We start from the raw sequence: 15,402 nt of genomic DNA, 5'->3' as shown, positions 1-15,402 counted from the left end.
GATCTATATAGTATCCAATAGACTGCCAAGTTTCAAATAATTTATGTGATTGTTTCTGAGAAAAAGATACACAGTTTCAAAAAATATGATTTATGGAAAATCCAAAAAGAATGTTTGTCTGGTAGCGGGCATCTAATGATATTCAGCGTGCAGATTTATGTTTAAACCTAATTTTATTGCCTCAAATATAACTTTTATAACAAAAATATATAATGGGAATGGGAAGCATTTGCTCAACTTTTGTACTAGTATGTGTTTAGCAGTTATGAATACATTCTTTAAGCATAGGGCTATTCAATGCTACACATGGGAGGCTAGGGGTACCAGATCCATAATAGACTATATCTTAACCGACTTCAAATTCAGGAAGTCTGTTAAGAATGAACAGGTTTTTTGGAAATTTTTCGATGATACCACTATCTGATCTGTAGTGAAGTAAGTATCTCTAAGCCTAGGATAGAGAAAGTGAAATCTGTCTGCAAACGAATAAGGGTAGAAAATCTCCAGGATGAGGAAATTAGACAGAAGTACATGGATAACATTAGTGAGAAGTTTCGAACAGTGGACAGTAAGCAGGTTCAGGATATTAAAGAGAATGTGTGGCATACAGGGATGCTGTAGTAGAAACAAGGGAATGCCTAGGAATGACTGTGCGTGAATATGGGAAAAACTGAACATCTTGGTGGAATGATGAAGTGGAAGCCGTTTGTAGCGGGTCAAACGGGGAGGAAGAACTGACCCACCCGAAAAGAGCGATACTTCCGTACATTAGAAACACTACAGACAGAATTGGCAAGATACTGGATAAATATGGCATAAAAACCATCTTTAAACCACATCATAAGTTAGCCTGTTGTCTATCACCAGTAAAAGACACAATAGAACTACAGGTTCCTGGAGTATACCGCACTGAATGTAGCTGTGGAATGCGTTACGTTGGTTACACAATATGTCTGATCTCTACCTGCCTAAAAGAACACATATGTCACACCAAGAACCAAAACACAGATATTTCAGCTGTAGCCAAGCATCCTACGAAACAAGACACGGAATATCATTTGACAGGACCAAGATCCTAGCAGCTATCCTTTGGAATCTCGAAAGGAAAATCCGTGTGGCTATCGAAATCAAAAAACTCCTGACAATATGAATTTAGAAGAAGGATATAAAATCAGCAATTCTTAGATGCCTATCACACATAGATTAACTTTCCACGGGCGGAAACATATATATATATGTTCCATTCGAAAATCGTGGGCTTATCAGCTGAGGAGGTACCCAAATATGCTCAGAGATGGCAGGAGCTGTTCTCTCAACTCTTCCGGTGAGGGAAATCCCTGCAGTATCTTGCTGAGCTTGTTTTCCTGTTTGTGGGAGTTACGTAATACATAAGTTGCGTGATGCAGTTTTCTCGTGTGCGTACTTCTTACTATTTTTGCAGTTGTCCAGTAAAATGGCATCATGAAAATGGACCAGTGATACAGACATAGTGTCAATATTGGATGATACGGTCGAAGAAGTGTCTGATTTTAGTGAATGTGAGTCTGAGGACGAAAATGCTTTTTCCAGCTGGTCTGAGTGCAACGACACAAGTGATGCTGACGCAGATAGCGACAGAGCTGACGACTGGATGGACGTGAGTTATAGCGACCCTGGGCCAACAAATATTATTCCCATTCGTAATATTGATCAAGGGCCAATATTACCATCACACTTTGATACTGATACACTCCCTGTAGAATATTTTCATCTATTTTTTATGACAAAATATTTGATGATATTCTGAGTAAAACTAAATTACATGGGACAAAAGGGAAATACAGGCAACACCGACCAAAAAAAAAAAGAAGCAGAATGAGAAATTGGCATCACCCAACACTGCGTGGCATAAAGGAGTTTTGAGGATCTATCACCTTGACACTTACAAATTCAGGGCTTTATTTGTGTACAGCGTAGGTTCAACTACTATGACTATTTTCTGACAGATTTTTTCACTTTTTCATGGACAAAGACAAAAAATTAAATCAAAATACCATTGAAAGTAGCTTTTTGTACATATATATCATAATAGCGGACTACAGTGTTCTTCAAGTTAACCACTGTCACATCATAAAGTGGAGTGTGCCTTGTGCAGTTTTTCCAATGAAAAAATTGATTTTATGACTCTTATTTTGCCTTCAAACCACTTCAAATTTGGATTTCCACTCTTAAACAAGGTATGTAGTATATTTAGGCATATTTTCATGGTTTTAGTAAATTTCCCAAAATTTTGCATGCATTTTTATTATTTTTATTTTCTTTGCCGACTACAGCCACGAATGGTTAAGAGATACAGACCTCAACATAAACACGCAGGGCAAACCTCTAATTACATAACAGGACAGGCAAGTCCCACTTCCTGAATGTGACACATACATTTTAGAATTCTCACGAGAAAAACAGGGGGCTTATGTCAGCCAGACAGGGTAGGATAGTAGGCGTATTTCAGTCGCCTTGACAAAGAATACTGCGATGTATTTGAAACGTCGGCAAACTGTACGGAATGTACAGAAAACAACAACACGGTTCAACCCGGAAAAAAAGAACTAAATAATTCTACACACCATGGAAGCTTTACTTCTAAGATATGATTCTTTGTGACGGATGCATAAGAAAAAGAAGAGATTTCCTCATCCTTTACATACATACATACATACATACATACATACATACATACATAATCATTATAGACTGCCTTTCAGCGTTCAGTCTCCAAGACTCTGTGAATTTACTAAACGTCGCCACAATCCTCGATTTGCAACTAGTATTGTGGCCTCATTTAGTTCTATACCTCTTATCTTTAAATCGTTGGAAACCGAGTCTAACCATCGTCGTCTTGGTCTACCTCTACTTCTTTTACCCTCCATAGCAGAGTCCATTATTCTCCTAGGTAACCTATCCTCCTCCATTCGCCTCACATGACCCCACCACCGAAGCCATTTATGCGTACAGCTTCATCCATCAAGTTTATTCCTAAATTAGCCTTTATCTCCACATTCCGAGTACCCTCCTGCCATTGTTCCGCGCTGATCACAAATCTATTCGTCTGCGACTTCAAGTTATTTATGATCTTCATATATTATTTGATAGTGTTGTGACTTTGTGCCTGACAGAGTGTGGAAACTGACCCATTTGACCGTTCTCCAATATTCATAAACATTGTGAGACTTCGCCTATCATTGCGTGTGCCATACTACCATTCTTAATATTACGTACTGTTTTCTTTTAAGTGACTCACAATTTCTACCCCCATAGTTAATTTATGTTTCATCTTATACCGATCCAGAGTTCACTTAATCTTTTTCTTTTTCATATGCATTGTTTTACATGTTTTTACGGCTGACGATGACCTGGACTAGGGTCGAAACCGGTCCCATTTATAGTTACTATTAAATAAGAATGTAATCACTACATTTCTTTCTCTTATGTATTGAATACGTTGAACCTCTTTTTCAATTATTTAATTTTTAACGTTAATACTTTCAATACGGAACAATGAAATTTTTATCTTTAAATTGTTCCCACCTGTTTGTCCCAGCAATCATTCTTGCTACTTTCATGTCTGTTACTTCTAACTTATGAATAAGGTATCCTGAGTCCACCCAGCTTTCACTCCCGTAAAGCAAAGTTGGTCTGAAAACAGACCGATGTAAAGATAGTTCCGTCTGGGAGCTGACTTCCTTCTTACAGAACACTGGTGATCGCTGCGAGCTCACTGCATTAGCTTTACGACACCTTGGTTCAATCTCACTTACTATATTACCATCCTGGGAGAACACACAACCTAAATACTTGAAATTATCGACCTGTTCTAGCTTTGTATCACCGATCTGACATTCAATTCTGTTGAATTCCTTACCTACTGACATCAATTTAGTCTTCGAGAGGCTAATTTTCATACCATACTCATTGCACCTATTTTCTAGTTCCAAGATATTAGACTGCAGGCTTTCGGCACAAACTGCCATTAAGACCAAGTCGTCAGCATAGGCCAAACTGCTTACTACATTTCCACCTAACTGAATCCCTCCCTGCCATTTTATACCTTTCAGCAGATGATCCATGTAAACTACGAACAGCAAAGGTGAAAGATTACAGCCTTGTCTAACCCCTGTAAGTACCCTGAACCAAGAACTCATTCTACCATCAATTCTCACTGAAGCCCAATTGTCAACATAAATGCCTTTGATTGATTTTAATAATCTGCCTTTAATTCCATAGTCCCCCAGTATGGCGAACATCTTTTCCCTCGGTACCCTGTCATATGCTTTCTCTAGATCTACAAAACATAAACACAACTGCCTATTCCTCTCGTAGCATTTTTTGATTACCTGGCGCATACTGAAAATCTGATCCTGACAGCCTCTCTGTGGTCTGAAACCACACTGGTTTTCATCCAGCTTCCTCTCAATGACTGATCGCACCCTCCCTTCCAAGATGCCAGTGAATACTTTGCCTGGTATACTAATCAATGAGATACCTCGATAGTTGTTGCAATCCTTCCTGTTCCATTGCTTATAGATAGGTGCAATTATTGCTCTTCCCCAATCTGAAGGTACCTTACCAACACTCCATGCTAATTTTACTACTCTATGAAGCTATTTCATCCCTGCCTTCCCACTATACTTCACCATTTCAGGTCTAATTTCATCTATTCCTGCTGCCTTATGACAATGGAGTTTATTTACCATCCTTTTCACTTCCTCAAGCATAATTTCACCAACATCATTTTCCTCCTCCCCATGAGCTTGGCTGTTCACAACACCACCAGGGTGATTTTCTTTTACATTGAGAAGATGTTCAAAATATTCCCTCCACCTCTCCAGTGATTCCCTGGGATCTATTATGAGTTCACCTGAATTACTCAAAACACTGTTCATATCCTTTTTCCCTCCCTTCCTAAGATTCTTTATTATTGTCCAGAAAGGTTTCCCTGCTGCTTGACCTAGCCTTTCCAGGCTGTTACCAAAATCTCCCCAGGACTTCTTTTTTTTTTCAACCTTTATATAATTCAAAAAAATGACTAGATCAAAAACTATGATCTTGAGAATCTGAGACCATACATTTCCACGTTAACACATTGGAGATGGGCTGCTACCTCTGTTCCCCCTCATCTTCTACTATTTGTGCTATCAATCATCAATAATCTGCATTTTGGCTGTTGCCCAGGTAAGCAGATTCCCTGTCAATTGTTTACCTAGCTTTTCCTTACCTTACATGTTTTCAAAGTACATTTTCCTTGATCATTTATTCCAATCCCTTAATCTTCATCCTATAAATGAATATTTGCCCCAATCTGTCCTCTTGAATTCTTTCCTACTTTTAAAAGCTCTGCTCAACCTTATTCGTCTACTAATGTCATTCCATGCCATCTCTCCACTGACAGTTCGGAACATACCACAGTCGACCATCTCTTCTCCTTACTCCCAAGTCTTCCCAGCCCAAAGTTTGACACAATTTTGTAACACTACTCCTTTATCAGAAATCACCCAGAACAAATTTTGCTGCTTTCCTTTGGATATTTTCTGGTTCTCGTATCAAGTAATCCTGGTGTGTGTCCCATACACTGGAATCATATTCTAATTGGGATCTTACCAGAGACTTATACGCCCTCTCCTTTACATCCTTTTTTTTTTTTTTGCTAGTGGCTTTACGTCGCACCGACACAGACATCGTCTTATGGTGACGATGGGATAGGAGAGGCCTAGGAGTGGAACGGAATCGGCCGTGGCCTTAATTAAGGTACAGCCCCAGCATTTGCCTGGTGTGAAAATGGGAAACCACGGAAAACCATTTTCAGGGCTGCTGACAGTGGGGTTCGAACCTACTATCTCCCGAATACTGGATTTTTTTTTTTTTTTTTTTTGCTAGGGGTTTTACGTCGCACCGACACAGATAGGTCTTATGGCGACGATGGGATAGGAATGGCCTAGGAGTTGGAAGGAAGCGGCCGTGGCCTTAATTAAGGTACAGCCCCAGCCTTTGCCTGGTGTGAAAATGGGAAACCACGGAAAACCATCTTCAGGGCTGCCGATAGTGGGATTCGAACCTACTATCTCCCGGAATACTGGATACTGGCCGCACTTAAGCAACTGCAGCTATTGAGCTCGGTCCTTTACATCCTTACTACAACTGCTAAATACTCTCATAACCATGTGCAGAGATCTGTAACCTTTCTTAACTACCTCGTTAATATGATTACCCCAATGAAGATAATTCCTTATATTAACACCTAGGTACTTACAGAGTTCCCCATTAGGTACTGTAACCCCATCTACATAGTTATTAAAACTGAAGGGACTTTTTCTCTTGGTGAAGCTTACGACTTGACTTTTCATCCCATTTATCATCATACCGTTGTTCATCTCACTACACTGTCTAGGTCCCCCTGCAGTCGCTCACAAACTTTCAACTATATACAGTATAACATCATCTGCAAATAGCCTTATCTGTGATTCCAGTTCTTAACTCACATCATATATATAAGGAAACATAAAGGTCCAATAATACTGCTTTGTGGGACCCCCCCCTCTTAGTCATTACAGGATTAGAAAATACTTCACCCATTCTCTGAGTTCTATTTTCTAGAAACTACTTTTTTTGTTTAGTCGAGTAGATCTCATCCTTGGATAGGTCAATAGTGATACATTTGACCTCCTGAATCTAAAATATTGTATCTGCTATATCTTGCTGGAATCTTACAAGTTGAGCTTCAGTGGAATAACCTTTCCTGCCTTCTATCAAACCAGTTAGTAATTTCAAAAACGTGTCTAATCTAATCACAAGGAATGTGTTCTCAGCGCTTACAAAAAACATGTCAAGATGCCTGGCCTGTTTCGCTTGCTGCAGTGGTTCGAAGCGCACTGAATGACAAAATTAGGCCTACAGCAGTTCAAACGTCTGTAGCACGTTGACACAAAATGCAAAATAGTGCCCTGTAAATCGATGACTCCCCCAACTCCTTCAGTAACCTGCAGAATAGAATAATAAGTGAAGGTATATATCACATTAGTTTTTCTCTGTTTCTCACCTGAAGACAGTCGCAGTAGGTGGAGCAGAGAGCCAGCTCTGTCCAACAAAGGCAATGTGCTTGCACATCCAGCAGGAATCGGACTCTCGTTCAACCTGCCCAGTGAGGCAGGTGGCACGTATTTACATGAACGTGAGTTCATTCTGAAAATTACGAGAGATAGAACTGACATCATGGGAGCAGGAGAGTCAGGTGATTGACGAAGATGGTGGCCAGTACGTGGACAACAAAAGTAGAAGAAGGTGGTATTAGAATGAAGGATGGGGGATATGCAAAGTATGTCCAGAGTATTTGTATCACAGTACAAAAGGATGCACTGAAAAATAAGAAGAAAGCATTGCAATTATAGATTAGGGATAAACTAGAAGAAAGTATTGGGAAATAAAGTGCAAGATAGTAGTAAGTGAAACAAAGAAAAAAAAAATGCTGGGAAGCGTTTAACACATTTTGGAAGAGGATGTGCATAGCAGTAAAAGAATGCTATATGCATTTGTAAGGACGAGAAAGGAAAGAGTCTGCACAAAGCAGATGAAAGGGAAAGAAGAAACTATAATAACACAACCAGAGGAGATAAAGAAAGGATGGAAAGATTACTGTGATTAACTCCTGAATGTGAGAAGGGGTGTAGACAAGATGGTAGAGGTAGATCATGAGGAGACACTACTGAACTTGATGTGGCAAAGAATCATATGGATCTGGGCCTTTGTCACAGGCATCACTATTTAGATCATTTTGCGACTTGACGTGCTCCGGGCTTATGAAGCAATTGTTGACATAGGATAATGTGTACTATGACTGGTTCATCAAGAACTTATGCTCCACCACTCCAGAACATACCCCTGATTAGTAAGGGTAGCACAAGGAGCAAGTGATAATGGCCTGTAGTGAGGTGTGGTGAGATACCAGCAGATGATGAAGACAAACGAGCGCATGAAACTAGGGCGCTGGATGAAAAGCTCTGGAGGATGATAGCTGACACTGACAGACACCTAGAGGCAGACCACAAGGGGGTTGATCATGGAGTTCCAGGACATCTTCATAATAGTGGAAGGATTGACAGGGTGTTTCATCATATTAACATCAGTGGTGCTGATGTCAGCCACCTCTAACTGAAAAGACAGTGGTTGACTGGATGCTGAGTGACATGGAAAGAGCAGGTGGGGATCGTGGAATCCATCAGTCCATGGTCATCCCCCACAGTGCTAGTAAAGAGAAAGAACAGTGAGCTCCATTTTTGCATCAGTTATCAGATGCTCAGTGATATAACCAAGGAGAATTGTTTTCCGTTATCCTGAATAGACGACACTTTGGATTCCTTTACCGGAGCCTGATGGTTCTCAACCCTAGACCTGAAGTTGGGATACTGAAATGTGGTGCTTCCCCTGAGGACATTCTCTACCGGCCAGTAGTTGTAGCACTGTTACGACCTTCAAACTGTGTTACGTACCTGCAACTTTTGAGCATCTGATGCAGTCCGCACAACTGCCTGGCATACGTGAATGAAGTTATCCTGGTAGGATGCATGTTTCCAAGAGTACCTGGTAAACTGTCACCAGAGGGAGTAGCCACAGACTCAGAAAAGTTAGGAGCCAGGAGAAACTGGCTTGTGCTGAAAGATAGGCAGTAGTTGAAGAGTTTTCTTGTCCTGTGCATCTACTACCAGAGGTTGAGTGCCAACTTCATCAACATCTCGAAGCTGCTTACCAAAGGGAAGAGGCCATTCCAATAATCACTGGAGTCGGAGGATTCATTTCGCTCTCGCAAGAAGGCCCTAACTTTGCACCTATGTTGTGTTAACCCAACCGCCACCATGCAGCGAAGGGAACTGCCCCATGAACCTCTGATTTTAGATGGTTCAGTGTCATTCAGTGCATCCGAACAGTTCTAACTTTTTTTTTTTCGCTATTTGCTTTACGTCGCACCGACACAGATAGGTCTTATGGCGACGATGGGACAGAAAAGGCCTGAGAGTGGGAAGGAAGCGGCCATGGCCTTAATTAAGGTACAGCCCCAGCATTTGTCTGGTGTGAAAATGGGAAACCACGGAAAACCATCTTCAGGGCTGCCGACAGTGGGATTCGAACCCACTATCTCTCTGATGCAAGGTCACAGCTGCGCGACTCTAACCGCATGGCCAACTCGCTCTGTGTTCTAACTTTTAATGTATTATGGAAATTCTCATGTGTTTCAGGCTCATTGCTTCCTACATCTAAAAACAAAAATTTTGTTTTTGTGTGTCTTGGCTTCCTAACTTCCTTCATTCCCCATCTTTCAGCCAATCAACATTGTCTGGTATTTACTTAATTACCCAATAAGAATTGGGGGTGTGTCAGGTCTTAGCCCAGAGTTTTGTAGAACTTTCCCTCCAGTATAAAAGCTGGCACATTTTCAGGCCAGGTTGTCTTATTGATCGCTCCAGTCTACAGAGTGTGAGTTTATAAAGGAGGCGGCGGCGCTTCGTCCATCTTCAAGAAGTCCACCAGTTCAAGATAATGGCAGTTCTGGCTTAACTAGGTAATAGTCTTTGAAAGCTAGCTCGAGGGGAAGGTTTCCAATCTTTAATAATGTAACTTTAATTTTCTAAAATGTAAATTTCAAACTTTAAATGTAAATTTCAAATAAGTTGAAGGAACTCCACTGAAATCAAGGAATAGAGAGTGAGCTACACTCTCGTGTTCCCTCTCAACGTGATTTTGAGGTGACTATGATTTTGTAACCTTTTTCCAGTTTGTAATCTTTGTAACTTAAAAAATATTTTTTCCATCGGGTCACCTCAGCAGTATAGGCTTAGTCTCTGTAATTTCGGGCTATAAGCCCAAATAGGATTTATAAGGTTTTCTTTTTAATTTTCAAGGAGCGCAAGTGTCCGTCTCCTTTCCATTTTGGTTTTTAGGCCAGTTATTTAACCTTTTGTTTTCACCCAAGGCCTTGTAGAACAGGTACGTGCTACCCCTGTTACAATCCATGTCATTCCTTTTAATGTTAAAAATATCAGACTGTTGAGCATTCAAGACACTGAATACTGTTTGAATTTGTAAAATGTAGGTTGTGCCTTTGATAGGCCTGGCCATTTCTGGAAACAGGTTCGTAAGTGCAAATTTTATAGAGCAAAGATGCTCTTTCTATTAATGTAAAGGTTGAATGGTGCCTTTGGAAGGCTGGAATGGTGTAATATTTGGAGAGTAGTCTCCTAGATAATTTTCCTGGAGCAAAGGTGTTTTTTTTTTTGTTTATTTTTGAATTTAACATCTAAAAAAAAAAAAATTTAAAAAAGTGAAAGAAATATAGCTCTAATTTTAAAGTTTTAAATCAATCAATCAATCAATCAATCAATCAATCAATCAATCAATCAATCTTCTGACTGTTTTATGTCAACCCATTCATGCCTGCACCTTCTTTCACTTCTGTCCACCATGGAATCTCCGTAACAATAATATGTGAAGATCGTCATAAATTTAACATTGTGGATGGTAATAAATATAAAAGCTGTCCACTTCCTTGAGAAATTTCTCTTCTATCTTCTTGTACACTTCCGTTTTATTAATTTTATTGTGGTACTCCATGGAGCTCGCTGAGTAAACATGTATTTCATCCACCAATGAAAAATCTAACAAACACAACATTCAATGAAACAGAATCCATTATACTGAGGAAGGGACCCAAACATAATTGGGGAAATGATTCAGTATTTCAAAATATCACCACTATCATTACTGAAACCGAGAACACCATAAACAAAATACCCCATGAACAACGCGACGAAATCAGATAGGAAATTAAGAAACGATTACCACAGTACATCAATAGAATCAGTAAGGAGAACAACAACCAAGATACCAAGAACTACACACAACTTAAGAAACTCAAAAACAAAATCAAACAGAACAATTTACTAATAACTAAAACAGATAAAGGCAATACAACTGAGTATGCATGTCCTGTTTGGTATAATTCAACATATGCCAAACAGAAGGACATAGCTCTCAACGACACTTGCAGAATTATAACAGGTTGCTTGTTGAAATCCACTCCAGTCGAATGGCTCTACCACTTTGCAGGAATAGCACATCCTTCTGTTCGAAGAGAAATAGCTGCGAACAAGGAAAGAAAGACAGTGGAACAGGACAGGACCCATCCCCTATATGGGCATGAACCGCATCTGCAACAATTAAAGTCAAGGAAGAGTTTTCTCAGAACTTCGAAGGAATTTCGAACCACTATTGAAACAGCCAGGTTGCATTTATGAAGGGCTACATCCTACCTTTCCCCTGGCTGGATAAGATTTTCCCCCTGGCCACTACAAAGAATGGATGATCTGGAAGTGAATGAGATCTGGAGTTGGCAGATCCAAGGTTAATTTGGCAAAATGGGGCTACACAGATCAAGAAAAAATCCAATGTTACTGCGGAGAAGACCAGACCGTTCAACATATGCTCCAATGTCGACTGTCCAGCCTCCTGCACCGAAGATGAACAATATCGTGCATCAAAAAACGCATTGGAAGTGGCTAAGTTTTGGGCAAATGTAATGCAGTAATTATAACTGTGTACAATATGTATGTTTCTGATATGAGAATAATATAGGTAAATTTTAATACTTCTTTAGTATTAGTCACCTCCTCTATCTGGACATTATCCTTGTAACAATCAGTCTTTACATACTGCTGACTGAATACTTCTGCCTTCTGAAGATCTTCGCATACACACTCCCCACACATTCACCCAGTATAAAACACTTACTAAGAACCATCAATCATTTATATCAACAATGCAAATGTTATATTTAAAGGTAGTACCTGTAAACTTATTTTGCTTGATATATGTATCCATTAGAAGACATGAGCAATAATCATCTGGAAAAATTCCATAGTTGAGTCTATCGTTAAGGACACGAAGAAGATCATCATGCCTATCAAAAGCTAACAGAGTCCGAATGAATGCATGAGATGTTGAAGGTAACATGTAAACTGCATTTGCACTTAACCTTAGTTTATGAATCAAATCCTCTAGTTCATCAATATATGACTCTCCCTTTACTGCATTGGCAAACTGAAAAAAGAAGAGAGAAAAACAAATATACTGTATTTACTCTTGAATGAACAAAAGTACAAAGTTAGAGATCAATTATCTAAATTCAAATGCCTGCACATTTTGAGTCTGCAAAGCAATAAAATTTTCAATAATATTTAATAATTTATTTATATTATTTAATAATAATTAATTCCAAAATGGTCAGTCAAGAAGGAAGCCATACTTTCCACTATCGACTCAGTTAAATGTAACTTTACAAGCTTTTTCAGTCTGTCGAACATACAAGTGCAATATAAATAGTTTAAGAAACTCTTCCTCTCATTAAAATAAGCAAATATTCTAAAAATTATGCACAACTGTGTAACATCCGACGTATCCATGCTTTCATCAAACCGAAGTAAAAAAATATAAAAAATCATGATATAACCGAGATTCCAAATCATCAGAAATACGATCATTCCATCTAGCAACAGTCTGGTGGGACAATTACTATTTCTGATAGAAGAAATGAGTTTCGCTTTATCTTTGTGACCTCCAAACAGAGATTCAATGGCATCATTGCTTCTTTGACGGCTCAGCGATGGGAAAATTTGAGTGCCACTTTACCCTGCAGATGGAGGCAATTCCAGGTGAGAGCACTGAGAAAATATAGAGATCTCTTTAAAAAGTGATTGTTACAACAGTTTAGCTCAGATTATTTTAAAATGTTTACACTAGAAACTCAAAAGAATGTAGTTTACATTCATTGACCGTACAGTATACTAACAGAAAAGAGACCTTCCACATTTTATACGGAATGAAAGTGACGTTCTTGTATTTGCATGGGTTGTTTCACAACTCATTGAAAACTAGGGTAATCATTGCCTCGGAAACTTTGAAAGGAAGAACCGGGAATAATAGTTCAAAGATTCATTTAGCACAACTCCCAGGTTAATGGGACTTTGGCAAGTTTTGCTGTTTGTTACTTGGTCACGTGCACCATGCGCTCCCATTCCTTACAGTATGTTATGCGTCCACTGTCACTTCGCTCAGTTCAGCATGATGCAGTGTTGTTATCGTCTGATTTATTAAAAATTACTTCTCTTTCATCCAAACTGCACCATACCATGCTTGTGCGCCACACAATATTGTACTTCAAAGTGACAGGGAGTCAAGTAATTACGAGTTGTAAGAGGTTTCAAGGTGTTGAGAGAATTATAGCAATCCTAAACAAATGATGTCAACATGCAGATCACTGAAAAGATGGTGATTTATACTATCAATCTACCCAAGGAAATATTGTATAATGACATCCGCTAGAATGCAGCAGACATTATGCTCTCAAGCAGAAAGAGGTCAGACTATTTCAAACTCTTTAGAAAGGGAAAAGAAACCTGATTTGGGCCAATTCATACATACAAGGAAGGCAGAGATCACCACCCTCAAAGATATAACATTTTCATCAACAACAACTTTAAAACCTTACAAGCTGTTTAATTTAACTAATATTCTTTAAATCACTATTACAATGATGTACTGTTGAACACTATCCTCTTTATTCAATATATTATGATTAATGTGAATTTAAAGAACTTGAATTTCTTATTTGTCACATTTATATATGTTTCGATCCTAATTAGATCATCTTCAGTAGATTACTAAAATTGACATTACATATTGTAGTTAAAAACATTTGACATTGAAGCAAGAATGGTGTTATGAATGTTAAAATGTTCTTATTACGAAAATGTTCATGCTCTTATAAGGTCGTATTAAAATCACCCTCTTGTCAATCCTGTAAAGCATCCTATGTTGGTCAAACTGGGAAAAATTTGCAATAAGATATCAGGAACACTTAAATGCTAATAGATATAACCATTTCTCAGCCATAAGTATGCATATGAAGGAATCCAACCATAATTACAAGTCAATCAAACGAGATTTAAAGGTTATTAGTTTGGTACAAAAAGGCCCCTTACTCAATATCATAGAGAACATACATATTAATATTAATCAATATGTTAACTGTGAATACAGTTCAAAAAAATTATTGAAAAATTGGATTCTTTACTTGAAACATTTATTCTGCTAATTTGTAGATTTACATCTAATAATGAAAGGTCCTGCCCTCAACCAATGATAACTTCACCTGCTCCACCTACAGTTCTTTTACCAATCGCATCAACTTCAGTCCCCTAACTTCCTGCCATTCCTCCTCAAGACCTTGAGCCTACAGCATACGATAAGCAGGGTTAGTGTGTACAAAACCACGCACATAAACACATCTTTCAACTGGGTAAAGGTTTGTCAAAACTTTATTACTCACAAACACATGAGACTACACCTTTTGTGTTTCTTTGGCATTCAATTTACTTTAACTTTCCAATTAGAGGCAATCATACCACTGAGACATATGCAATTACAGTAATCCTTATTGGCAGCAAACCAAATCACGAAATATCAATTAATAATCAGATACCACCTAGCCAAATTAGCAGGCTTTTAACTAATGAAACATCAAGAGGTTATCAGGACAAGTGGATAACAGTGCACACTTAAGATTTTTACACGACCTTACAACATTGCAAACTTTCTCTTAATAAGAACATTTTAATATTCATAACATCATTCTTGCTTCAATTTTAAATGTTTTTAACTACAATATGTAATGCCAATTTTAGTAATATACTGAAGATGATCTAATTACGATTGAAACATGTATAAATGTGACAAATGTGAAATTCAAGTTCTTTAAATTCCCATTAATCGTAATATATTGAATAAGGAGGATACTGCTCAACAATAAATCATTGTAATAGTGATTTAAAGAATATTAGTTTAGCTGTCAGTACGAAAACATGATATTTATATTTTGTGGCTTACAAGCTAGAACAAAATGAAGTTACGCCTACAGGGTTCTATAACACGCAAGGAGGTCGGCAGCATGTGAAGAAAAGGATGTCTGTATGACGTATGGAGGTCATCGTCAAGGGGTTAACTATATTGTTGTATGTCCGGCGCTCCCTTTCTCGCTCCGCAGCCAGCTGCACGCGCGCCTGTGTATCATTCTGCTAGCTTCGACGCGCAGCCCTCAGTGCGCATGCCTGACCATCGAGTGTACTATAAATAGGAGCTCCCTGCCTGCTCAATTGCCCACTTGCCCCGGTGTCCAGCTCCAGAATACACCCTACGTCGAGCACGGAGGCTACTCCTCTTGAAAATGTGCTTCGACCAGGTGGACTGAATTTCTGGCAGTACGAGGTTTCACCTCTGGTCACCGCTCCCTTACCTGTTTCCTCTGCCTATGTTCCGTAATTCTTTTAC

The 15,402-nt window shown here is 38.8% G+C and overlaps 1 protein-coding gene across 1 annotated transcript in view; it reads right to left on the bottom strand.

Annotated features, from left to right (window-relative positions):
* Positions 1 to 15,402, bottom strand: part of LOC136874267 (small ribosomal subunit protein mS27) — an 80,327-nt gene that overhangs the window by 33,332 nt on the left and 31,593 nt on the right. Inside the window, exon 4 of the mRNA XM_067147890.2 lies at positions 11,865 to 12,117. Coding sequence (XP_067003991.2) covers positions 11,865 to 12,117 — 253 coding nt within the window. The remainder of the gene's footprint in view (positions 1 to 11,864; positions 12,118 to 15,402) is intronic.

The sequence above is a fragment of the Anabrus simplex genome, chromosome 5 (genome assembly GCF_040414725.1).
Source record: "Anabrus simplex isolate iqAnaSimp1 chromosome 5, ASM4041472v1, whole genome shotgun sequence".
Lineage (NCBI taxonomy): Eukaryota > Metazoa > Arthropoda > Insecta > Orthoptera > Tettigoniidae > Anabrus > Anabrus simplex.
This window is presented reverse-complemented; position numbering and strand designations above follow the sequence as displayed.